The 27,015-nt window shown below is 31.9% G+C and overlaps 2 protein-coding genes and 1 long non-coding RNA gene across 8 annotated transcripts; 2 read left to right on the top strand and 1 right to left on the bottom strand.

Annotated features, from left to right (window-relative positions):
- The first annotated feature begins 1,801 nt into the window (after positions 1–1,801).
- On the top strand, positions 1,802–12,194 carry LOC136784246 (UDP-glucose:glycoprotein glucosyltransferase 1-like). The gene is made up of 22 exons (XM_066744808.1): positions 1,802–4,587; positions 4,702–4,791; positions 4,919–5,135; positions 5,217–5,452; positions 5,519–5,874; positions 5,957–6,152; positions 6,306–6,519; positions 6,897–7,117; positions 7,211–7,432; positions 7,516–7,874; positions 7,944–8,187; positions 8,258–8,452; positions 8,534–8,795; positions 8,867–8,975; positions 9,034–9,219; positions 9,283–9,489; positions 9,561–9,953; positions 10,528–10,888; positions 10,975–11,250; positions 11,324–11,440; positions 11,541–11,682; positions 11,741–12,194. The coding sequence occupies exons 2-22, from the start codon at positions 4,771–4,773 to the stop codon at positions 11,776–11,778; spliced, it is 4,572 nt and encodes a 1,523-aa protein (XP_066600905.1). The 5' UTR covers positions 1,802–4,587; positions 4,702–4,770; the 3' UTR covers positions 11,779–12,194.
- Positions 12,195–12,481: 287 nt separating this feature from the next.
- On the top strand, positions 12,482–26,644 carry LOC136784250 (proton-coupled zinc antiporter SLC30A2-like). Of its 6 annotated transcripts, XM_066744819.1 has the most exons (9): positions 15,851–16,128; positions 17,002–17,387; positions 23,265–23,458; positions 23,710–23,826; positions 23,937–24,085; positions 24,213–24,364; positions 24,604–24,847; positions 24,943–25,183; positions 25,279–26,644. In XM_066744819.1, exons 2-9 carry the CDS (start codon positions 17,365–17,367, stop codon positions 25,422–25,424), a joined length of 1,266 nt encoding a protein of 421 aa, XP_066600916.1. In that variant the 5' UTR covers positions 15,851–16,128; positions 17,002–17,364; the 3' UTR covers positions 25,425–26,644. The 6 variants fall into 6 exon arrangements, with proteins under 6 accessions (XP_066600914.1, XP_066600918.1, XP_066600916.1 ...); XM_066744817.1 differs by lacking the exons at positions 15,851–16,128; positions 17,002–17,387 and adding an exon at positions 12,482–12,647; XM_066744821.1 differs by lacking the exons at positions 15,851–16,128; positions 17,002–17,387 and adding an exon at positions 14,023–14,194.
- On the bottom strand, positions 26,271–26,997 carry LOC136784254 (uncharacterized). The gene is made up of 2 exons (XR_010824386.1): positions 26,690–26,997; positions 26,271–26,526 (listed from the first exon to the last, which is right to left on the bottom strand). It is a non-coding gene; the product is annotated as an uncharacterized lncRNA (long non-coding RNA).
- Between the last annotated feature and the right edge of the window lie 18 nt (positions 26,998–27,015).

Below are 27,015 nucleotides of genomic sequence, written 5' to 3'. Positions count from 1 at the left end.
TTCCTAAATCCTTCTAATAATACGGTTCTTAACTCATATGATAGTCTAACGCTAACAATAATAAAGAAAGTTCTAGGGATTTTCCCATCTGCATCCAATAATATAGCATGGTTCTTATCCAATGACATTAATATACTAGCCAAGACTAAGATTAATCTAAATAAAATGATACTATACAGACTAACTATAGCCAATCACCCAACCATACTAGCAATTAAGGAACTAGACAATCTAATCAAATCCAACCAACATACATCAAGAAGATATATTCCATTCTATATATACTCCTTTAGGGAATTGGCGAAATGGTATAGAAATATTCCAATTTACAAGGCATCATCAGAGCTCCTAATACCACAATTCAATAAAGACAAGGTTCTGGATACAAATATAGAAATAGGAACAACTTTAAAACATTCCACAAACCCAGATACACAATACAATAAGTTATTGTCAGAGATCAAGCAAAAAATGACAAAATTTTCAGGTCTCTACTACACGGACGGCTCCAAAAAAGGGAATTTTCCATTAGGACAATGCTACTCCGCGGTGGTGGATCAGGAAAATAAAATAATACATAGACTAAAGTTAAATGACCTAAATGACATTTTCTCGGCTGAACTTTCAGCAATATGGTTCACTCTCATAAAGATCAAAAAAGAGATTATCAATAAAAAGGAAAATAATGATCAAGGCATTAGTAACTTTATAATAGTAACAGACTCTTTATCTTCAATCAAGAAAATAGAGTCTATGAACTATAAAGGTATACATAATTTCTTCCTAATCAACATAAACCTAATTCTGGCAGAATTGGAAAATTTAAACACAAAAATAACAATGATTTGGATACCCAGTCACAGAGGGATAAAAGGAAATGAGCTGGTAGACAAAATAACCAAGAACAACAATATTAACCCACAACTAAATATACAAACCATAGACCCAAGGAACATACTAGATCTAGAAAAGACCAAGATAATAAAAGAATTCAATGACAAAACGTCAACCCCAAAAAACGATACAGAAATTCGTTTTTTTAGGGTTTTTAAAAAGGCTAAAGAGAAAACCTATTGGTTTAATAGTGACATTATAACCAGGAAACAGATATCCACCATTAACAGAATAATGAATAATCAATATACAACTAACTACTACCTACATAAAATAGGACAAATTGAATCACCACTATGTGAATGCTCCCTAAGAGTAAATCAAACATTAGACCACATATTTTGGGACTGCCCAATTTGGGATGAAAAAAGATATCTCATGATAAAAGTAATAGAAAACTGTCATTCACCACATGAATTTAACATTCTAAAAATTATAGAACAAATAGATCTAGCTCATGTAAAAATCCTATGCAATTTTCTTAACAAACCATAAAAAAAAAAAAAAATAAAAAATAAATAAAAACAATAAAAAATAATAATTTGAAGATTAAATTAGCAAATCCCAAATAATAAGTTTGAGATAAGTTTGTGATACTAAATATTAGAAAGGTAAAATAATGAACAAACATTGTCATTACAAACACATTGAATATTAAACCAGAAGACAAACACAACAATAGTAAATTCCCTGGAAAATCACCTATTAAGGTGGTATCCATTGAAAAGAAAAGAAAGAAAGAAAGACTCACAGCAATTCACGTCAGTTACTCTCATCCAGTATTGTATGTAAACTGATGTAAACTATGTACTGTTACTGTAGTACACTATTGCTCAATAATCTTGCGTCAGGCGAGGGGCAGTGGGGATAAGAGAGGCAAGGGGTTATCTAGGGAATTCTAGTGGACACCGTCAAATTTTTGATCGGCTATCCCTTTGACGCAAAAGAGCTGTCAAAAGCTAAATTAACCTGTATTTTGAAGAAATACAGAAACATAAATATTTTTAAAAAACAAATAAGAAGAAAGAAAGAAAGGATTTTAATAAATATATAAAGAAAAAATATCAGATGAGTATTAGTTAATAGGAAATGTTAAAGTAATTGTTAATTATTAAGAAAATATACTTTGTGGTTTTTTTATTTCTGTTACAGGTTAAATGCTGTTTCTGATGAGCTTAAATTACAGAAAAGAAATATATATAGACCAATAAATAAAAAAGGACTAATTTATGAAGCATTTCTGTGTGGACCAGTCATTTCAATAATTATGATGTAATGTTCTAATAGTGAATGTGTAAGCGTTTGGTGTATATACACAAAGAAATTTTATTATAAATTAATAATTATATATAATAATGTGTTGATTCTTATTACTATAAATTAAAGCTAGTTCAATTAAAATATTCTTTTTCTTTCCTCCTTATCTGAATTCTATACATACATAGTAATTACATATTCTCGTAGAATCTATTCTTTAAACTAATTAAATTGTAACTATTTGGAATGTGCAAGTCATAACTATTTGCTTCAATGATATTTATTATTCATTGTAAGAGAAATTGCATAGAGCCTCTGCAAATTTCTTATTAATATGTCACATCCTTCTACATATTATCTTTTATGACATTTATATGCCTCCTTTGCACTATTTTCTTCTAGTCTATAACATATAAAAATAATTTTACAATCATTAATTATTATACGCAGATCTGATGATTCTGCTGATCTCTAATTAATTTTATAAATATTGAAATCATTGATAAACCATTGTCTAGTTAAATTTGAAAAATAGGCATTTGAATGATGTTATTTAAATTTGGTATCTCTTTTGTGAGATATGTTTTCATAGTACTTGGGAAGATAAAGTTCTTTAGAAGGTATGTGTACACTAATGAGTTCATTTTGCTTTCAGCTTCGAATAGTTTTTCAACTACGTGTTTGGATATACATTTTGAATATAGAATATATTTATTTTGTTACTCCTATTATAATGTTGACAGAATTGGTAGTAAGATATATCAATCATCTGAAAATAATAGAATATATATATGGCGACTAGATAAATTAAGGATTTAAGACAGATAATTCTCAACAACAAATAGGAGTAACAAAATAAGTATTGTATATTAGGAATGGATATCCAAATATGTAGTTGGAAAATTATTTGAAGCTGAAAACAAGATTAACTCAGCAGTATACATGAATGTATTGGAGGACAATATCCTGTCAAATGTAAAGAAAAGATATCATGTAGACGAAGTACCAAACATTATATTTAAGTACAATAAATTAAGTGAAGTGTCTAGATTCTTCAAATTTAATAGAGCAATAGCTTACCTATCATCCTCACATTGATAGAATCAATTAGACAGCAGAATAAGCATACTTCAGCGTATTTGAAAATATCTAGAGAAATATTGGTATATGTTGAAAACTAGAAGAAGAAGGAACAATCAAGGCAAATAAATGTCACACAAGATGTGAAAGAATGTGACAGATCAATAAGAAATTTGAAGAGTCTCTATGCAATTTGTCTCGCATTGAATAATACAAATAATTGAAGCAAATAGTTATGACTTGCACATTTCAAATAGTTGCAATTTAATTAGTTTAAAGGATAGATTCTATGAGAATATCTAATTACTATGTATGTATAGAATTTGGATAAGGAAGAAAGAGAACGAGTATTTTAATTGAACTAGCTTTAATTTATAGTAATAGGAATCAACACATTATTATATATAATTATTAATTTATAATAGAATTTCTTTGTGTATATACACCAAACGCTTTCACAATCACTATTATAACATAATTAAACCATAATTATTGAAATAACTGGTCCACACAGAAATGCTTCATAAATTAGTCCTTTTTTATTCATTGGTCTATATATATTTCTTTGCTGTAATTTAAACTCATCAGAAACAGCATTTAACCTGTAACAGAAATAAAAAAACCACAAAGTATATTTTCTTAATAATTTATAATTACTTTAACATTTCCTATTAACTAATACTCATCTGATATTTTTTCTTTATATATTTATTAAAATCCTTTCTTTCTTTCTTCTTATTTGTTTTTTAAAAATATTTATGTTTCTGTATTTCTTCAAAATACAGGTTAATTTAGCTTTTGACAGCTCTTTTGCGTCAAAGGGATAGCCGATCAAAAATTTGACGGTGTCCACTAGAATTCCCTAGATAACCCCTTGCCTCTCTTATCCCCACTGCCCCTCGCCTGACGCAAGATTATTGAGCAATAGTGTACTGGCAGACAGCAGTGAATAAATGAACACGGCCCTGTAGTTAACCTTCTTTCGTAAGGCGGTATTTCTGGAAATAATTCCGTTTAAATTATAAACATATGATTAAATATTATTTTTATATTGTAATAAACCAATAATGTAAAATATTGGTAGTTTATTTCACATTATATGAAATGCTAAATGCACATTCGGTATATCGTTGTAAATATTTTTGTACTACATGTTTACTGATAATTATTTCAACATTTCAACTCTCGCGGTGCTCGCGGTTTGACGACAGGGGTGAATGTGTTGTGTAAATTTGTTAACTTTTTCTCGTATTATACGTATCATACAAATAAGTGACACGTGCACTGCATGGATTGGTCATTGAATCTTATGTATTTTTATTTATATTTGTACGATTTTTGTTGAAATCTTTAAAGGTACGTAATTCTTTTAAATGTAAATTATATCTATGGTGTTAATAAAATGGTTGTATCTCGAATATAAATGTTTGCAATATAAATATGACTTACTTCAACAAATTTTTTTTTTAGTTTCTTTGTAAATTTATATATTACAAGTGTAGTAATATATTTTATAAAAAATTTATTTTGATTATAATCATGAATCTATTAAGGATTAAAGTTAGTACATTTTATGATTGTTCAAGTTATTATTTGGCTTAAATTCATTTATTTATATTTATATAATTATACATTTAATTGATTAGTATTAATTAACTGGCTGCTTATTAATTGTTTTTTGTTACAGATGTGGCTGCTTGCAGTCTTTTGCTCGCTGCTGCTTTGTTCAGAACAACTTGAAGCAGATAAGAAAGTTAACAAATATGTAACTACTTTAATTAATGCAAAATGGAATGATACCCCTTTGGTTTTGGAGGCAGTAGAATACTTAAGTGATGAAAATCCAAATTATTTTTGGAAATTTATAGACGAGTATTCAACTAAATCTAGAAATATTAAGGATGGTAATTTTATTTTTTACTTATACAATTGATATAAATAAGACCTACTTTTATTAGTTTTGGTTTATAAATTAATTTTTGCAGCTACTGAAAAGGAACAATATGAATTAATTATTGGCTTAGCTAGTAAGTTTTTGAGTACTACAGAAATTGCAGTCTTTAAATTAGGTTTATCTTTACGTATTTATGCTGCTCGTGTTGAAATGTTTTCACAAATGGCAGAAAATAAGAATGCTTCAAGTTATAACTGTACTAATTTGGTATACATTAATGGACAATTCACTTGCTCTTTAGAAGATTTAGATAATTTGATTACAAAGGTAAAATACTAATGTATTTCTGGTTTTTTGATAATTTCAATTATTATTGCTATATTTTATTTTCAGGATAATTGGATCAAACCAAAAATTTATGCCATAGATCATAGATATTTAACTACACATATGACTGATAAAGTTATAATATTTTATGGTCAAATTGGAACTCCAACATTCCATCAGTTTCACCTGAAGCTTAAAGATTTGGCAGAAACCAACAATATTAACTATATATTTCGTCATTATGTGAAGGATAGACCTGTGAGAAAGTTACAATTATCTGGATACGGAGTAGAGCTACAAATGAAATCAACTGAATATAAAGCAACAGATGATTCTGATATTAAAGATAATTCTGAAGAGAATAAGGATGATTTATCTGATGGTGTTGAAGAAATTGAAGGCATTAACTTTATAACATTAAAGTAAGATGTATTTATGTAATTATGGTTTGATAGGTTTCGATTGTAGTCTTATGTAAATTATTTATGACACTGTTATTATTAGAAAATTATACCCTGATAAACATGCAGACCTTGATAAATTACAAAACTATCTGCTTGAAACTAGCCATGAAATTGGAGCATTAAAAGTATGGCAGTTTAAAGAATTAAGTCATCAAGCAGCTGAAAGAATAATGAATTCCCCTATGAGTGAGGCTATAAGAGTGCTTACAGATATATCACAAAATTTTCCGATGCAAGTGAGTAAATGATTTTCATTTTATTGTCTACATAATATCAAGAATCACAGGAGTGTTGTTGTGATGGCAGGTATTTTTAATAAGTAAACAAGGCACTGCTGTCTTTTATGGAAAGATTGTTTATTTTTTTTTTTAATCACCTTTTTTTTATAGGCTAAATCATTAATTAGAACAAAAGTAAGTAGTGATATGAAAAAGGAGATGAAACTTAATCAAGAAATTTTTTCTGCTAGTTTAAGTATTCAACCAACAGATACAGCACTTTTCATTAATGGTTTATTCTTTGATTTGGAAGCAATAGATGTACTTACTTTATTAGAATCTTTACGGGGTGAATTACGTGTAATGGAGGCTCTTCACAAAATTGGTAAGATATGAATCTTCTTATCTTGTTAAAGTTTCTTTATGTTGGTTGTGAAATTAACTTGTGCCATTCAACAAACCATAAATAATGATGAATCTCATAAAAACAAATAAGGAAGAAGTAAAAGGTTTTTAGTTTTAGGTTTTCTATTAATTAACAGAGAGAGAGGGAGAGAGAGAGATTGTCTTGATGATTTCTGATCACATAGAAAAGTGTTTAATCCTTGACAAATTTTTATTTAAGACGTAATTAAAAATTTTATAGAAATGTTCTTATATAATTCTTTTCCATATCTATATTTTTTAGGCTATCGCGAATTAATCCTATACGTCGTGTATATGTATGTGTATAATAAGTTGTTTATTGTCTTCCTTTTAAAGGTTTCAGCAATGAAAAAATGGGCAAGCTATTAGCTTTGGATTTATCTGGACAAACAGATTATCAAGATTTTGCAATGGACATTAGAGACTCTGCTATTATTTGGATAAATGATATAGAGAACGATTCGCGATACAGTAGATGGCCACCTTCTTTAACAGAACTGCTTAGACCAACATTTCCTGGCATGCTGAGAAATATAAGGCGTAATCTTTATAATCTGGTTAGTTTATATTTTATTTAACATTGTTTTAAGTAAAGATATTCTTGTAAAAGCATATATATTTATTAATGTGCTATTATTTTTCATTACTAGGTATTGATTATTGATCCCTTAAAAGAAGAATCTATACCTTTAATTAATTTAGCAATTTCTTTATATGCATATAATGCGCCATTAAGAATAGGATTTGTACTTGTAACAAATTTTGACACTTCTAAAACAGGATTGCAAGATGCTAGTATTGCTGTAAACAGTGCATTTCATTATTTTGTAGAAACAAAGACTCCTAAAGAAGCAATGCAATTTTTAGCTGATGTGAGTGTGTATGCTGTGTAATCATTCTTATATGAAGCATATTAACAAGGATAATTAAAAATTACAAAGCTGCTTAATTTTAGTTAGGAAATTATATTGGAATTTTTGGGGCTGATGTGAATGATGTTAAAAAAGCTATTAAAGGGAGAGATTCTTCAGCTAATATAAATTATATTCTTGGTGAAGAATCGGAATATGACGTTGGACGGCATTTAGCTAGTGACTTTGTAAAACGATCAGGTTTTGTTAATTTTCCACAAGCTTTGCTCAATGGTATAGCTTTGCCATCTGATCAGTTAAATGCTAATTTATTCGAAGAGGTTGTTTTATCTACTATTATGTCCCAAACTCATGTTTTGCAAAAAGCTGTTTATAGAGGAGAAATAACCGAAAGCGATGATGTGTTAGATTTTATGATGAACAAGCCAAACGTTATGCCGCGGTAAGAAGTCGATATGATATGTTATGTATTACTAACATTAAAAATAAAATATTATTTATTTATTTATAGATTGAACGAACGCGTGTTAAAAATTGACAAACACACTTGGTTAAATCTGATAGGTTCAGAGCCCGAAGACAAAGAATTTATCAAATGGACTCCCCAAGATATGTCCACGTGGTTAATGCAAGAAATGCATTACCTGTATGTTTCTCGTCGCAGCCATGTAAATCATTTGTACAGTTTTTGGATTGTAACAGATTTGAAGACGTCAAAGGGCAGACAGCTGCTTAAAGAAGCAATAGAATATGTAGTATGTACATCAGTAATTTTCTGTGGTATTTGTGATTTTATAAATTATATTAATAGCAAATCTTGAATAGGGATTTAATGCTGATGTTAGAATATCTTTTATTATCAATGCTTTCGAAGATAGTGTTGATCCTGAAAAAGATTTAAATAACATAGCTCTTGCTGCATTAAATGTGTTACCTGTTGACCAATCTATTCAATTTATTAGTAAACTTATTACTGCTGAAAATGCTGCTTTAGTGGAAGAAGGCAAATTTACAATAGATGTATGTACTTATGTTTAAAATATTTACATTTTTGTTTGTATGATAAAATACAAAATTCTTATGCGATTATTTCTCATACAGAATGCTGAAGTGAAGAAACAATTAAATCAACAAGATTTTCTTCTCAAAGTACACGCACATTATGTTAAGATTATTTTAAATTTAGAAAAAGGAGTGAGAACGGTAATTTGCAATGGTCGTATAATAGGTCCATTTGAAGAACATGAAGAATTTACTACTGAAGACTTTTCATTGTTAGAAAGATTTAGTAAAAACACATATGGCAATAAGTTATTTAAGCATTTGTTACAATCTAGCCTCTTTGGAGATGATAATGAATACGGTAAACTTTTCTTTTGCATTGTTATAATTTAGTTGTAATTCTTTTCAAAAGTAGTTAATTTTTTTGTATAGATAAAACGGATATCACGGATGACATGATAATAAAAATTGCTTCATTATTGGTACCTCGACCTCAAACTCGTAGTCGTTTTGATGTCACTTATCACGGCGACGAATACAGGTATTATATTTGTTTAAGCTTGTCTAAAAGATTTTGTAATCAATACTATTGATTTCAGTGCCATAAAAATTCCGGCTAAAGATCAAAATGCTGTTGCTTTTAACTTAATTGCCATTGTTGATCCTGTTTCACGGGGAGCCCAAAAACTTGGTCCAATTTTAAATACATTACAACAAGCATTAAATTGTAACATTAAAGTATTTCTTAATTGTTTGGATAAAAATAGTGATATGCCATTAAAGAGGTATAACTAAAATTAATAGTAATAATTGTTGATTATTGTATCATTAACATTTAAAATTTATAGCTTTTATCGATTTGTGCTGGAACCAGAACTTCAGTTTACTACTGAAGGTGATATTAATGGAGCTATAGCTAAATTTACAAAGCTCCCTACATCTTCATTACTTACACAATACATTCATGCACCAGAGAATTGGCTGGTTGAAGTTGTCAAAAGCGTTTACGATTTAGATAATATAAAACTGGATAACGTGGCAATGGGGGTACACAGGTATGTTTTTGAATTTAATTTTATTGTTAAAAGTAGAATTTATTTTTAACATGTAAAATATTTTTTCATAGTGAATTTGAATTGGAATATCTATTGCTTGAAGGCCATTGCTTTGAAGCAGTAGTTGGAAATCCACCCAGGGGCTTGCAAATTACTTTAGGATCTGAAAAAAATGGGCCGATGGTTGATACCATTGTAATGGCTAACTTGGGTTATTTCCAACTTAAAGCAAATCCAGGAGAATGGATCTTAAGGCTTCGACAGGGGCGTTCTGCTGAGATATACGGTATAACCAGCGTCGATGGCCAAGATGTTATTCATGATGGCGATGATGTAAAAGTTTTAATTAGTTCACTCAGAAGTCATGTTCTTAAAGTAAAAGTTTCGAAAAAACCAGATAAAGCCAATATGGACCTTTTATCCGATGATGATAAAAATTCTGGCTTATGGAATTCTATTTCGAGGTACATTTGCCTCTTTGTAAATATTTTTGCTTTACCTCAACTTGAAAACCTTTCTTCTTTTAAAATCTTACAGTTTTCGTCTCTCTCACACACATAAATAAGATATTTATTTCCTTCATTTAAATTCATTCTATTTTATTGTTTTAGCTTTACCAAATTTTGGTAAGCGTTTAATTATTCTGTATACTCTATGTTTATTCGAAAATGCCCAACCCCTAGTATCTTTTTCACTGCAGAAAATTTCAAAATTCGTCACGACACGTCGATTTTTTTTATAAGTTGGACTGTTTTTGACGCAAATAGGATCATAATAGATATATCCCTCCGACCGCCAGCATTCAAATTTTAATAAGTATAAAGGATACTAAGCATGGGGAATTTTCAAATGAACACATTGTATAATTGCAAATATTTAAGATATTTCTATTTTATTAAGTACTATATGGTCAGTCGTATATACTTAACTAAAAGAAAAATTTCTGTCAGTAATTTAAAGATATTTTATATTTAGTAAAGTTAAATTAATTATTTTATTAAAAAAACATTGTTTAACCGTATAATTTTCTATAATTAGGACTTTTACAACTGCAGACGAGGGGGAAGAAGAAGAAGAAAAATTAAATATATTCTCTCTCGCATCGGGACATTTGTATGAAAGATTTTTAAAAATTATGATGCTAAGTGTTATCAAGCATACTAAAACCCCGGTGAAATTTTGGTTCCTTAAAAATTATCTGTCACCTACATTGAAAGATTTCCTACCGCATATGGCTAAGGAGTATGGATTTGAATATGAGCTTGTACAATATAAATGGCCTCGTTGGCTGCATCAGCAAACTGAGAAACAAAGAACAATCTGGGGATATAAAATTTTATTCCTTGATGTACTATTTCCATTAAGCGTAAAAAAAATTATATTTGTTGATGCCGATCAGGTATGTAGCAAATTGATAATATACCAAATTGTTAACAATTTTAAGGAAAATCATTTTTCCTTGATAAAATTTCTGATTTTAAAAAGGTCGTTCGAGCTGATTTGAGGGAATTAGCTAACTTGGATCTCGGTGGTGCACCATACGCTTATACACCATTCTGTGATAGTAGAAGGGAAATGGACGGTTTTAGATTTTGGAAACAAGGGTATTGGAGAAATCATTTACAAGGACGTTCCTATCATATTAGTGCATTGTATGTAGTTGATTTAAAAAGATTCCGACGCATAGCCGCTGGTGACAGGCTTAGAGGGCAATATCAAGCTTTAAGCCAAGATCCTAACAGTTTAGCCAATCTTGATCAAGTACTTGTTATTTATATAAATTAATGTTATACGTAAATCTATAATTTTAAAATAAAACAATGTTCATTTATAGGATCTTCCTAATAATATGATTCATCAAGTGTCGATTAAAACATTACCACAAGAGTGGCTGTGGTGTGAAACATGGTGTGATGATAAATCCAAGAAATACGCAAAAACGATTGATCTGGTTGGTATAGCTTTGATAATATGTACTCAAGATTATAAAATTTTATCAGCTTTTTCAATTTGGACATTTCGACTAGTTAATCCTTTCCATCCAATTTCAGTGTAATAATCCAATGACTAAAGAAGCAAAACTTCAAGCTGCTATGCGTATTTTACCAGAATGGGTAGGATATGATGAAGAAATTAAGGTTTTACAGCAAAGGTTGGAAAATGAAAATAGGCAGCTAGAAAAAGAAGTTAATGGTAAGCATAGTTATGAGAAGCTTTGTACATTCTTAAAAATTATATGTTTTTATTGCAGAAAGTATCACCGACTCTTCAAAGCACGAAGAGTTATAAAACACGCCATTTATTAAATTAAGAAGTATCAAGTTATAAATGAATTGACTGAGTGTCTATATGTTTTTACACATTTTTTGAAAAGTCTGTACGTGTTATTGGAAAGGAAGGCCCCAAAAATTGATTATATTCAATCAAAAAAATTAGCCTTTCATTGAAATTTTTTATTCATAAACATGTCAGTTATTTAAATTACATTGATTGTAATATTTCAGTTATATCAATTGTCGATTATACATTCACGTTATATCACGTTACTGAGATACAGAGATTTTTAAAGTTGTGTACGAAAATAAAAATAGTCGGTGAATACAGTATTGTAGCTATTCAAAGGCGCTGATTAATATTCATGCCGTTGAAACCATTGTGATTTTATATTGTCCGCATTATAATAAATAAGTAATACAATTGTAATATTTGTAAATGTGATTTAATCATATTTCCAGATTTACTGAAATATACATATTAATTTTTTGTACATCTACAAACAAAAGCGCGTTGATGCTCATTGAATATTTGTAAGTGCATATTTTTTCTTACTTATTTCATATTTTTCTGTACACTTTTGTGCGATACCATGGTTTTTAACTAACACTCTAACAAAACATACCAATCATACGCTAGTAAATGAATAAACGATTAGAGAGCAGTAATGACATCTTTCGTCAAAGCAGGCTAGAAGTTACTTAAACTTGGGTTGACGCGTATACCGAGCGCGTAATCCGAGAGTGTCTTCGATGTTTCAGTCAAACGTACATTAATAACGTTTAAAGTACAAGTTTTTTTTCTCTGTTGAGTACTATACATACGCCAAAAGTTAATTAATAATTAACAAAGATGGCCGAGAAAGAAGGCAAAAACATCGGGACGTAAGTTTGATTTTTCAATAGCTAGCAATATCATTCTCCTCGAGAACTATTCCTTTTTACTACAAGCTGTTTCACTTTTTCCGCGTCAATATTATAACAAGAAACAAACTATGTCGAATCCGACACAGGTAATTTAACGCAATTAAATAGCTAAATTGGTATTTAGAGGTGTCAAGTTCATTCTCAAGATTACGTTCAAGTACAACATTATGAAGGTAGGTTTTCTTTACTAATAAAATTCATTTATACTAAATTAGTTGATTTAGCACAGCGAACGTTGGCAGTCTGTTTATTGAAAAAACTCTTTTTTGCGCTACGGGAACGAATGTCAATCAAGTTATATTCACATATTATTAATTCTTCTGAAAATTAATTATTAGAGCATGAACAGGGGCTCGGTGTCATATCTTTGATTATATCTTTTTGTTATGAAACAAACTCGGAAGTCGGACTAGTCGGAGGGAAAAAATTGAATTTTAACCTTCGGCTGACAGTTTTGACATTGCAGCTGCGTAAACAGATATTTAATAAATGTCTATTTATCATAGCATATTATTATTGTTTATTTTGGACTATATTCATTCATGATATACTTTATATCCCCTGACTGATCCAACTAGACACCGAAGATTCCTGTCTGATCCATACTTTCGTAGGTCTTCCAGGTCTTCCAGCTTGAAACAAGTTTAAATGATAAATTTATTTCTTGGTCAACGCGCGATGAGGGTTTTCCCCAATATCTATAAGTATATCTGAAATATTGTTGTACCTTGAAGGCTCACGAGAGTCCAATGAAGTAAGGCGTAAGCAATGTTTTGTTTGTTTTGTCTGCGGAAAAATGTAAATAATCAATTGAGATATTGCACGACTTAACTGAATTCTTTTCTGATTTCGCACCAATCAGCTATTCGTGATCCCTGTGTCTTCGCATCAATCCCGATAATAATTTCAAAATTCATTGCGCAGATATAATTAATACATCAATGTCAAGATAATTTGATGAAACTAATGACTTTTATTTTAGCAACCTGTTCGCTTCCGTATATAGCCTATACTATATATTAAAGCGCATTCGGTTTATTTAATTTGTCCGGTCAAGAGACACTATCGATTTTTCAGGTTTTAAAAAGTTTAAGAATTGAAAAACGTAGCTTACATAAGCTTGTACTACTCCTAATTGGTTCCTGTATATGAAAAAAGTGTTGGTGCATTATTTTATAAAGATCAGCTGGTATGTTCAGTGTTTTTAAGTAATTTGCGATACTTCCGTTATACATGTATAATACAGTGGAAAATGCAAGCTTGTACATGCATATATACATATTCTGCTTATAAGGTGCTGCGCTAACGACGTTACCCTACTCCTGCAGCTTTTATACATATATATATATATATATATATATACACTCCGTTTAAGAAAGGACGAAATAACAAACTGGGATTAGAATAGCCGGTGCTAATAAAGGGAGCGGATGGTTATTCCTCTGTTTTTAAACTTTTTTCATCACTGGACCTACGGATGAATCTTCCATCTGCAGAATAGACGAGTATGTTTCAACAATATTTTCAATACGATTTTTATTCACCGATCATTTTTATGCCGGGTACAATCAAATCTCACTCCAGTTTAAAGGGTGGTCGCTCTTCTTACACTGCGGCTGTCTAATTAAAATCCTTTAAAATTTCAATTAGCAATTGTCCATTCTCTATACAGAGTTACGAGCTTCGCAAAATTAGTGGTTTGTTTTTTTGTTTTTAACACTTGTGATTAGCTGCGAGAACGAGTCGCACCAATGCTAATACGTCACTCAGCTTGACATCTCGACCAGCTGGAAGCCTCCGCTGCGATTTTAATGATACTCGAAGGTTTTTAATAAGACACCTGTCAGGAAGCATACACCTGCCTAAATTTAATACGATCTTTGTGTTTTACACTCTGTAAGTTATTTTTCTTACGTACATTTGTTAAATTTCATCGGTCCATCTAGCAATCGACATGGATCTCAAAAAGATTATGATTTCTTTAGCTATTTTCTTTTGAATAATGCTATTTATATAATACGTATACGTTATAATTGTTATTCTTGTATTTGAGCATACTGTTGTGAGAAAGGAATATTATTAAATTGAGATTAATGCAACACTGACATTACAATAACATGGGTGCTTAAAATAGCTATCTTATGCACAACAATGACACTTGGAAGCAATCAATAATTATTCATCGGTTTATCGCATCTTTTTTGAAAAATCTTAATCGATACTCTTTATCAAATAATTCTTATGGTAGGCACTTTAACAATGCCAACAGTAAGATTCTAATAGCTTATTCGGTACGATTTAATACTGTTTCTTCTTGTCTTTCTATTATTATTCATAAGAGATTCTACAGTTTGTACACATGTTTGAGTTGAATACGTAAACATGCACTGACATATACATATATTATTTAACTAATTAAAAAGACATTTAAAATTGAAGGATGAATGTTTTATTACGTAAAGAGAATATCAATGTATTATTTATATCCAAGTGCTTCGGTAGAATAGTGTATACTACTGTAACCCATGAGTCGGATTGTTTTATTCACAATTAATGAAATTTCAATACCAGCAGACGAAACCCTCCGTATTAATTTTGCCAATTAATCGCGAAACCGAAAATGGTTTCATGAATAAAAATTTGAAGTTTTACAAAAAAGAAACCCGTTACAATTTACGCAAAAAGTGCTATTTTTCGTCCTCCTTGTTTCCACGAAGTTAAATCTTAATTATCAACCTTCGATTTCTTTGTTCAGCAAATACACCGTTTATAATTTTCAAAGTCATATATATATTACCCTAGTTGAAATTCCTTGTAATGCTGAATCGTATATGTATAAGTTCAATCAAAATTGATCCTGCTTTTTTTTTCTTCTATTTGCTTTTATAATTAAAACCAATTATAGTCCACGTGGAATTTAAAAAAGACTTTAATAACACTCGATAAATATACAACAGGGATGGTAGATTAAAAAAGGAGAAGCTTAGTGATTCGGTTTTAAAGAGCTTATCATTGATGAAATTAATTGTAATGTTAGTCTGTAAAGTTGGTCGATGAATCAGGGAACGCGCGACGGTGAAACGCTGAAAACGATCGAACACTACGGGATCATGAACAATCGGATAGTCGACGATCGAGGCTTGATTTAGACGCATCTGCGCAACTTGTATTCCTATACGATCTGATAACGAAAAATTTTTCGCGCGTTACGTATAGCATCACCGGCTAATAAGATCGATGAATTAACGTATTTTTTTTGCGATAACGATATACGCGGTGTGCAAGAAAGTTTGGACCCCCGTAACTTTGAAAACAGCGATTAATAAAAACTTGGCTGCTTTGGTGGTTCCACTGTAACCATGGGTGAACTGTTGAAGAAACACTATTAAGGCCAATTTAAGTTTGATATGTCATTGAAAATAGAGGCTATCCAGAAAAGGTAGACGTTTTTTTAAATTTTGACACACACACACAAAAGGAGGGGGAAGCTAATAAAAATAAATTCTACAAGAATACGAATAGTAAGCATAAAAAATACAAAATATAAAAGAAAAAAAGCAATAAAAAAGAATTCCATTTAAATGGAAGATCGGTAAGTACGCCAAACGGGAGATTATAACCACGTTGTATATATACAGTAGAGATTGCACTAAATTTTTCGCACTCTTTTGAACCGTGAATCTTCCTTTAAGAAGAAAAATATTTTCTGTATAATAATAAACGGTACAATTGCTCTCTCTCTCTCTCTCTCTCTCTCTCGGTTGAAGCAGATGAAGATACGAGTATTGCGAAGCGAAGACTGAGAGAGGGAGAAAGTGAGAGGAGGAGAAGAGTGGGAGAGTGGAATAAAAAGAGATTTGTAGAGAGAGAGAGAGAGAGAGAGAGAGAGAATAAATAGTAAAGAGATTGGGAGAACAGATGGAGGATTGGTGGGGTGGTGGCAGCGAGAAATGGGAAGATGAGGGAGGGGGGTGGTGGTATCGGTAAGCAAGCGGTGGCGGGAGAGGCGTCGAGAGAAGTGGAGAAAATTGGTGAAAAGCTGCGAGTTAACTGTGAAGAGAACGTAAGTGCATGGGGGAAGGACGACGCGATGAAGAGGAATGGGAAGAGGAGTCAGAATCAGAATCTGGTTGCGAGAGTGTAGGACGGTCGAGCCGATAGGTTCCGGACGGCGTACTTTTGCCGCTGGATTTTCTACTCTACTGCTCAACTCGTCGAGTCGAGCGATTGAGCAAACTAATAGCGACGCTGCCCTTTTCTCTTCTCGCATCGTTATTCCCATCACTCTCGTAACCGTAATACGTGTGTTTAGTCTCCGCCGACTGGGCCGCCGATCCATCGCCGAAAGACGCGTGCCGCTCAACACTGCAGATATCAGATCCGTCCGTTCGCTCGCGAAGATCAGTGCGATTTTAAGGAGCACCGAGGAAAAACTGTGAAATTGACGCTCTCTCGACACCTCCGATTCGGATTATCACACTCGCCAAGCTCTTTCAGTTTTTCCCTCTCTCCAATTCCCATCGAGATTGTTTCCTCTGAGCAAAGTGAGCAACGCGAAGGTGCACGCGCGCGCGCGCGCGCGCGTACGGGCCTACAACCGGCAACTTCAACCTTCCGATTCTTTTTCCAATCTTAACAGGTCAAACACAATACGGTCTGGCTAACGTGCAGCACCATGGACGACGAAAAAATCAATCTGTGAGTTTCATCCACTTTTTCTTCCGTTTCCTCTCTACCTGTACATGCATACACTCTCTCTCTCTCTCTCTCTCTCTCTCTCTCTGGAGTTTCTCTTGCGATTCGCACCAATAGAAACCTATACCGATAAACACTCGACTTTCTCGCACGCCACTCGCGATTCTTTGCCCAATCGAGCGTTACGTGTACCTGTACTTCTCGTACCAGACTCCTGCAATTGAGCTGCTGCAACCGTTCACAATTTTCACCACTCTGCGCCATTTCGTTTCTTCTTACGTCTCAGTTCTTAACCGCGCGAATCTCCGAAGAATTTTCTCGATCGTTTTTAACGCGTTGCTTTTTTTTCTATCAGAAAAATGTATTTACCATCCATCCTAGTAGGTAGTCACAGCTGTACAGGATTTCCAGGCGGATTCGATGTTAATTATCATCCGGCAGTTTCAACAATAGTGTTTATTGAATTATACATATGCTCGTTAACAATAGGCTGTAATTATTCTCTCATATACGAGATGTCGTAAAGTATTTTTCCTTTCCATCGCGAGTACGCGATCCATTCATTGTTGCATGTGAATCGCCGTTCGATAAACTCTCAACCGATGCTTATTCCACAGTCTATATAAGATTCTTAGCAGTTTCTTGGCTCTGAATCTTTGCAAATTTTATACTCGACCTCTTGACCTTTCCTTTTGTAGCATGATCATCGGGTTACAATAACGTGCATTGTCTCGTATATTGTTATGATTTTTTCTGTCGAAGCTTCCAGGATCGGTAGAAATGGGATTATTTACGTAATCAACTGTTTTTTTTTTACGCAGATTGATGATTATTATCGTAATTATATAATTTAAATTACAATTTTTTGTTCCGCGTAATTTGTCTCGTAACTCGACTTGCAATTGTTGTCGACCCTCTGCAGTATTCTTGCGGATGTTCTCCAGTTGAGAAGATCTAATCTGTTTGATAACACACGTCCGTTTTTCTCTCTTTTTATACTACAGGCACGATTGAATTTATTACAAAATTTTCATCGAGCGTTATCGCGTGATGCAGAAAAGTCAGGGTTCTCCTCGAGATTTCCATACTCGTCGCTGGGTTTCTTCAGTCCCGTAAATTGGCCGTGCAGTTTGTTTCTCTTGTTTTTCCATTGTTATTATTATAGAAGAAAAAGTATAGTAATTCTTTTCTATCGGTTAGATTGAATAATTGGAATGAACGTTACCGCGCACACTCGTCGCTCATCAGCAGCATGACGTATCGGTAATCATTGTAAATTTGTATTATCGAGAGGAGGGTGTAACATCCTTCTCGTCGAAGGATTTCTTTTAACGAACAGATTGACGGAGTTTTATTGATATATACAGTAATACGAGGCAATTGGGAAATTTACCGAAAACGAGACAACTTACATGCTTTTCTTTTCTTTTGCTCGCAATGATTGAGAATTGATTTACTCTCGACGAAAAGATCTTACGAATCCCAAACATGTTATAATAAGAGTTACATGCACGAAGCGTTGGTATAACGGAACCAGTTACGGTGGATCCGAATTATTCCGAGGGAAATAAAAAGTATGGTTGTGTTGTAGTAGTACTGATGAAAAATATGTCCTTGAAACACTTTCTAGTGCCACTGTGCTCCACGCTTGTGTTATGATGTAACTTTCTCATCCTCGCGTGGACAAACCAATAAGAGGTGTTTTTGTTTTAAATAATTTCTCTCTTTTTATTGTTTACCAATGAAATTCGTTTTAATAAATTAAACATGTGTCTCATAGGTAAAAAAGCTTGGGGTGACAAACGCTGGGTATCGGCATGTTGGTTGGTGAATGAAATATAATCTAGTGGAAAGAATATGATATACTCTTGACTGTCGTCGATTAATATGTCGCAGTAATTTTGCGCTTGCTGATATTTCGCATATCAACTGAAATACGTGTTTTCCATTTTGCTATTGTGGTTTAATTATATGTATGCTTGAAAAAGCATGTCTACCCAAGCGCAAGGGATTTGTTTAGTCATTTCCGTATATATATATATATATATATAATATATGAGATAGAAATTGGTATAAACTATACATATAGTCAACGTAAATCTGTTTCGTTAATTCTTACTGAAATTTATTTTCATAAATGATCAATGCACTTATTTAACGTATACAGACTTGTTATTAAAAATTTTTGGAGTAAATCTTAAATTGAATGTGTTGATGAAAAGCAAAAACAAATTTAAACCATTACGCAAGAGAAATTTTTTATCATTTTCTTTAGGGGAATAATTTATCAAATATTATTTCAAATAAAATCTATCCTGTTTAGGCACGTATCTTATCGGTATCAAGATACTAGATACAAGTAGCGTCTTGCCTGATGAAATATTCTTCGCTCGCTACGCGTACGATAAACGTCTTAGTATGAACTAAAAATCTATCACCTTTGACCAGTAATGACCATGAATATTATATACATTTAATTATGAGCAATAAGTTCGAGGCTCCAACTACTTATGTTGTGTCTACAAAGAATCGATTATTACATTGTATTTGCTGTTAATCTATTGGCTATAAATGGGCGTTACTTGAAATAATTTACAAGCTTGTTTATACATTTTTGATAAATAAAGAATTAAAAATAATAGTGTATCAATATAATTGCACGCAATGAAAAAGTAAAATAGACTCGTTGCTGTGAAATCGCTTTTCATACTGTCCTCATAATAATATAATACTGACATGCAAGGCCGTTCAACTTTCGCGAGTAGGTACGAATGAAGAGTAGTATTTAAAGAAAAACTGTCAGCAGATTAACAATATCGCTTCGTTAACAGCTGAAATATTTAAAGTAGTACGTACTGTTAGCGATAACAAGAAAAAACAACAATTCTACCGTTAAATATTACTTCTACGAATAATTGATTTTACTGTTCCAACAATCTTACGAATATCTCCTTCCACGAAAAGGTTTTATAGGGTTTTCGTTTATTTTTGCTCTCTGTAACGTTAGGCAAAGCAAAGCAGATAGGAATGCAGATAAAATATCGTTAGTGAACGGAAGTCTGGTGAAGTTCGTGGACGAGGCTGTCAGGGTCTACGGATACCGAGTGACAATCGTTGATAATGATTCAAAGTCACTGAGAGATTCTGATTAAAAAAAGTACAAAGGACAATTCTTAAAGAGAGGAGGCAATGTTACGAAATAAATAGGTCATGGAGAATCACGTTCGGCCACTCTGATACGAAGGCTCCTATATATTTAAATTCTTTGCTGTTGACCACCCGTGGAGAAATTTGAAACAGTAGTGTCGATCTCTACCGACATCTAGATCTAATAAATTTATGCCGATTATTAAAATATTTCTTATCGCTATCATTCAATTCAATTAATGTTCTGCCAACATTTTTTGGCAGGCTATTGAAATTACTTGGATATAGCTATATAAATATTTAACCTTATATATATATATATATATATATATACGATTTCTTCTATCAAAAAATTTCAAAAATTTATTTACTGTTATTATTAGTAAACCTTCCATGATATTTTTAGTGATTACTAAACTCTGGATCTTTATGCAAAATATAACTTTTTTTACATTTTATCGACTGGAAATAAATGATAAATTTTAGTATATTCTATTTTTAGTTTGTAAAAATTTCATGAAAGTTTGACGTGAATCAAAGAGATTTCAAAAAATAAATTTCTAAAATTATCTTGCTTATTTGCTCGAAGAGCAGAAGTCTAGCAACTATATACGCAAAAGGGAATTTGAAATCTTGGAGTATTTAATGAAATCAAGTATAGCTTTGCTATGAATTGCATATAACGAATGAGGAAGATGAATTGTATTTATACGTGACAAAACAGAGATTCTCCTGGATTATCTTTGCGCACGACTTCGCGTAGATAGATAGTGTTTCACTTTTGTTGAAGATACCAATCGCGCAATTTCCAACTGTTTATGTCACATGATTTGCACGCGGTTCACCTCTTTCGCTGTCCTCATCATCGTTTGTATCGAGTCGAGCCTGATACGACATTACAGTTTCTTATATATTGCGAAGAAATATACGCGCTTCGAATGCGCATTTGCACACGGCGTCATTGACTTTATATCCCGCGAGATAAGGAAAATCTTAGAAATTTGATAATGATGAGAGTGCAGACAGATCAGAGATCAATCATGATATATAGAAATTCTATATTTAACTGTTAACTTCAATCAAAGAAAAGTTCAATCATTTTCATACGACATAAAATTATTTTTAAATACTCGAGTCACCTATCCACGAGAAACATTTATTGGGACTAAAAATATAATTAGAAGATAAATTTACTAAAACTTTTTGTTTAATTAGAAGTGTGCAGTACTTATTTTCACTATTATTTAAATGATAGGCCAAAACTCTATCCAAATCAGTATATAAGGAGTTGTGACTGTATCGATGTATGTTTGTCAAGTACTGGATGCATGGATGGTGAGTTTTTGAAACTCGTGATTCTCTTCTAGACTTATTACAAGCTTATCGCTTAATAATGTTATTACCCCTATACACACGAATATGTGAACAATGTTGCACTCTTGAGTTAATCGGACATTAATTGCGGAATGCAAGCAAAATTGTAGACAAACAGAGTCATTAATTAAACCTAACGTTACAATGACATTAGATAATCATTGACGAACCAAAATATAGGTATATATACACATATATCTATAAAATTATACGTTTATAATTTTATTTATTATTGATTGAAATTAAATAAAGTACAATATTATTTCAGAGAAATGCGCTCACTCTCATAGCGAATTAAATTTATTATTGGATCGAGGATTAATAATAAATCATTAAATTTACTCACTTAAACCGAAAGACAGTAGTAAACAATAAATGGAATTTTTATCGCAATTGAAAAAATAGAAGTAACTTACCGAATGACTAATAACCAAGTAACCTCCTTTAGACTCAATGAGAGTCTTATAAAAAAAAATGTGACGAAATTTGTACTAGCTAAAGGAATAATACAATGCATATAAATGCATTATAATACAATTGAACTGATCGATTCGTTTCAAGAGGGCAAGCATTTTAAATTATTTATGAAGGCTACAATAAGTATCATTGCTTCAACAATTAACATTGTATTGTATATGAAAATAATGATGGTTGGATAATTTTTAAAAGAACAGGGTAAAATATTTCTTCCTACTAGGCAATTCTTCAAATTGTCCATACGTAAACGTAAGTGTGTGTATTTCACATCTTATATGTATATTTATGTAAATGTGATATGTAATGCTATCAGAGTAATAGCCCTATTTTTAAATGTGACGTCAAGTATTATAAGGCTATCACTCTAACCCTTTAATTAAATACAATGAGGTAATTATATTATTAAACTTTAATTATGTTATGTTAAAAAAACTAATAAAATAATTAAGGTAGCACTAGATAGTTTGAAAACTGTTTGTACAATCATTCGTTGGATCACAGATTTATCACGGGTTAAAAACTCGTTACTAATTGCAATAAAAAAAAGATCCCACCCATTAGTGCTTTTTTGCGAACAATCATTTTTGCTCCACTTACAATAGAATGTTAGATGTCGAGATTGAATAACACACTTTTTACACACTTCCAATTAGATCACTAGTTGCTTGACAAATTGAATTGTTAGTTGAAAAATAGTGAACGAGGAGGGAGCAGTCTCTCTTTAAAATGGATAATAAAGTGTTATTACTACAAATATATTTAGTACAGATAAAAGAATATAGCAAAACACTAGATAAACAATGAAATTGCTTTAATCCCTTTCTTCGTAAGCTTTAAGAAGCAAAGTGGAGTATAACGAAGCTTGAAATAATTTTGTTTCAGATTTCAAGACAAGGCGGTGTTTGGTTATGGAACAAGCATCCCGCCCAACAATAACGAAACTGAAGACGCAGAGGTGACATCGCGCAAGGTGATATTCTGTGTTCATGGGAAGTTGTCTGGCTGCTGTACGCTTGTCAAAGGTGGTACTATCGACAATAACATGCCTGTTGCCGATTATCAACAAAATCCCAATAGTAAGGATATCGCTTAATCTGTAAACGTAAACTATACAGATAGAGGGTCGAAGAAGAAGAGTCCAGGCCCTCTTTTTCACCTAATTAAGTCACCGCATTAATAACAATTACAAGCAGATATGATTGCCATTAGAAAAAGTTTGTTGATTGTCCCTTAAAAATTTGTGAACAAAAAAAATTGTCAATCAAATCTATAAATTTATCATCCACCATTGTCATATGAATTATCAACTGGCTTCTTGTTGTTTCAGTGTCTCTGGAAGACCACTGCCATAGAGAGAGAAATGAAGAGATAGACAAAAAAGCTAGAAGGAAACTGCTGATTGCCAGTATACTCTGTGTTATTTTTATGATAGGAGAAATTATAGGTAAACAATTAAGATATAAGCAGTTTTTCTATTATATATATATATATATATATATATATACATATGACATGAACAATTATTCTAAATAATAATATGTCTATCAACAACAGGAGGAGTTTTATCGAACAGTTTAGCAATTGCGACAGATGCAGCTCATTTATTGACAGACTTTGCATCATTTATGATATCGTTATTTTCGATATGGGTTGCGGGAAAACCCGCAACAAGAAAAATGCCGTTCGGCTGGTACCGAGCAGAAGTCAGTATACCCTTATCGTTATTATTTTACTATACGATAGCAGCAAAATAAATATATAGATTTGACGTGCTGCTTCGGTTCTCAAGATTCTTATTGCACGTAACATTAACACGTTTAACAATTTCAGGTAATCGGAGCCTTAACGTCGGTGCTATTGATATGGGTTGTCACGGGTATTCTCTTCTACATGGCTATCGAGAGAGTGGTTCACAAAGATTTCGAGCTCGATGCTACCGTGATGCTGATCACGTCTGCCATTGGCGTTGCGGTAAATCTGGTGTTAGTGCAGATATCATTATTGATAACGAGTATTTAAATTTTCAGTGTCAATGTTGGATGCTAATGAAATTAGTCAGCGCTTTCGCGATTAGAAAATTGCTATTGCATAACGCGTCCCGCGTACAATGTCAATCTTGCGCACTGTAAATTAAAAAAAAAAAAAAAAGGAAAAGAAAAAAACAAATGTGAAAGAAAATTGAGCTCGGTGAAAGACTGATAGAAACGTTGAACTCTTACAGGATGGGCTTGACGCTTCATCAGCATGGTCATAGTCACGGTGGACACAGTCATGGTGGACACAGTCACGGGGGTGGAGGAGAAGAGAAAGACCCTGAAAAGGCTGAAAAGCACCACGATGACGGCAGCCACCAACACGAAGATAGCAAGAGGAATATCAATGTTAGAGCTGCCTTTATTCATGTATTAGGAGATTTTATACAAAGCATGGGTGTTTTTATCGCTGCCTTAGTCATTTATTTTAAGGTAATTATCGTTTCATTCTACGTGATTGCGATTGATCGAGAAAGTCGAGTAACATTGAGAATATTGCTTCACGAAAAGTACTTGAATTTTTGCAGCCGAGCTGGAGTATAGTCGACCCAATTTGTACGTTTCTCTTCTCTATATTGGTGATTTTAACGACCGTAGCGATTATTAAAGACGTTATGAACGTACTTATGGAAGGCATTCCTAAAGGCTTTGACTACTCTGAAGTTGAAACTACGTTTATGCAAATCGAAGGAGTCGTTAAAGTGCACAATTTGAGAATTTGGGCACTTTCATTGGATAAAACTGCCTTATCTGCTCACCTCGCCATTAGTTGGTTTCTTTAAATAACATTCTCCAACGCCCTTGAGCTGTTCTGTGTGAACTCCATACTAAATAATTATTTCTTTTCTATCTTATTTTTATAGAGCCAGGAGCAAGTCCAAACGATATTCTTCGAACAGCCACGAGAAATATTCATGATCAATACAACTTTTTCGAAATGACGCTGCAAATAGAAGAATTTAATGAACGAATGGAGAACTGTAAGCAATGCAAACCCTTATCGAAATAACAATTTTTTATCCAATCTGTTATATGCATATGTGTTAAAGGTGCAAACCGAAATGCTTCTAATTTAATACTACCGTTATATTCTTATAATGATGCTGTTTTCATAAAGCGAATACCATCAGAATATCAAACAATTGTAACCATTATTATTCTTCAAGTATTGCGAAATTGTACATTACCGTTTAGCATTTCGTTTCTATAATAACACAGTTATTTTCACAAACGAGATCACCCTTCATTGTATTAAATAAGAGATTAATTAATTTAATTTCGTCATGTATATTTTTAATAAGCTACGCGCTTGAAATGTATTCCAGAAGTATTTATTTTAACACTATTATATTAATAATACTGCTTCACTGTGAAAACAAAAACATTTCTTATTTGTTTTGTGCAAAACGAGTCGTGAGGAAAGACTGATTGTTGAAATCTGCAGTACTTAAATACCACTAAAGGATAGTCGTGTATGCTATGTGTTACAATTTTCAAGTAGATTTCGTACAATATAGAACAAGCTTTACTTGGCGTATAAGAACGACGCGAAGTTCTCATTCAGTAGTGTAGCTGTGTGACTTTGTAAGCGTTATACATGTATGAACGGTTTTAAAAATGTTCATAGGCATAGTTTCAGTAATAAAATTGGTACCAATGACGTCAAAACGACCAGCAGAATTACTTAAAAATGACCAATTTTGCTGCTGAGATATGAGCACCAGGTTGAACGTTAATCTAACTTTTGTTCAATTTTTCTTTCTTAATGGTTATTGTACGTCTTGTTTAATTATAACAAAATATTTTTTACTTGTATTTTTATGTAGAGAGATAAAAACATGAAAACGATGATACGTATTTAATAGTACATATAGAATATATTTAATATAAAATATGCGTATAATATATCTATTATATATATAGTATATATATTTTTTAAATTATATTAATTACGGTATTTAACCGTCGTACAAATGATGGATTTTCCTGAATAAATAATAAGCAGGTTTTAGTTCATTATTTAAAACATACGTTGATCAGATATCGAGAACATTGAAAACAACACACAATTTGCATCTTTTTCTTCATCATGATCTTGGCATCTCCTTCTCCTATATAATAATAAAATTTTAAAATATATATTTATTCAAAAAAGTTTACATTTATTAAACATAAATAATTATATTTAAAACTTGTTGTTAAAAGCTTTTTATAGATGAATTATTAACAATAAAAGATACAATATAATAAATAAGTTATTGAATTGCTACATACAAAACTGATCTATTAAAATAGAACCCAAGCCCGATATTTTAAATGGGCCAAGAAACCCGTCAGCTATCGAATGGTCCTAACAAAGGTCACCGGGTCATCTTTTGTTCGAATCCTGTCACTCCTGTCAGACTGTCAGATGATTCTCCCCTTCACAGATCACTCTACATATGTATATACGTATTTAGGCAAAAATCTATAAACGAAACTTAAGCCCAGGAAAAATATACAGTCTATTTTACATATCTCATAGGACGTATAGATTTTATGGTAAGCTTAGACTTATAACTTTTGACTATGAATTTCAGCTTAGACATTTTAGATGTTTG

The sequence above is a fragment of the Prorops nasuta genome, unplaced genomic scaffold (genome assembly GCF_024137725.1).
Source record: "Prorops nasuta isolate Cenicafe-Biocafe unplaced genomic scaffold, Cenicafe_Pnas_1.2 PNAS00050, whole genome shotgun sequence".
NCBI classification, from domain to species: Eukaryota; Metazoa; Arthropoda; class Insecta; order Hymenoptera; family Bethylidae; genus Prorops; species Prorops nasuta.
The sequence above is the reverse complement of the archived record's forward strand: the minus strand, read 5'-3'. Positions and strand labels throughout refer to the sequence as shown.

Excerpts from the sequence above, each read along its gene's own strand:
- LOC136784250 (XM_066744817.1), top strand. The coding sequence starts at position 12,616 with ATGGCCGAGAAAGAAGGCAAAAACATCGGGAC. Across the intron at positions 23,459-23,709 it reads TTATCAACAAAATCCCAATA|TGTCTCTGGAAGACCACTGC; the intron begins GTAAGGATATCG and ends TTGTTGTTTCAG. Across the intron at positions 24,848-24,942 it reads CCTTAGTCATTTATTTTAAG|CCGAGCTGGAGTATAGTCGA; the intron begins GTAATTATCGTT and ends GAATTTTTGCAG.
- LOC136784246 (XM_066744808.1), top strand. The coding sequence starts at position 4,771 with ATGAATCTATTAAGGATTAAA. Across the intron at positions 9,490-9,560 it reads GTGGCAATGGGGGTACACAG|TGAATTTGAATTGGAATATC; the intron begins GTATGTTTTTGA and ends ATTTTTTCATAG. Across the intron at positions 11,441-11,540 it reads ACGCAAAAACGATTGATCTG|TGTAATAATCCAATGACTAA; the intron begins GTTGGTATAGCT and ends ATCCAATTTCAG.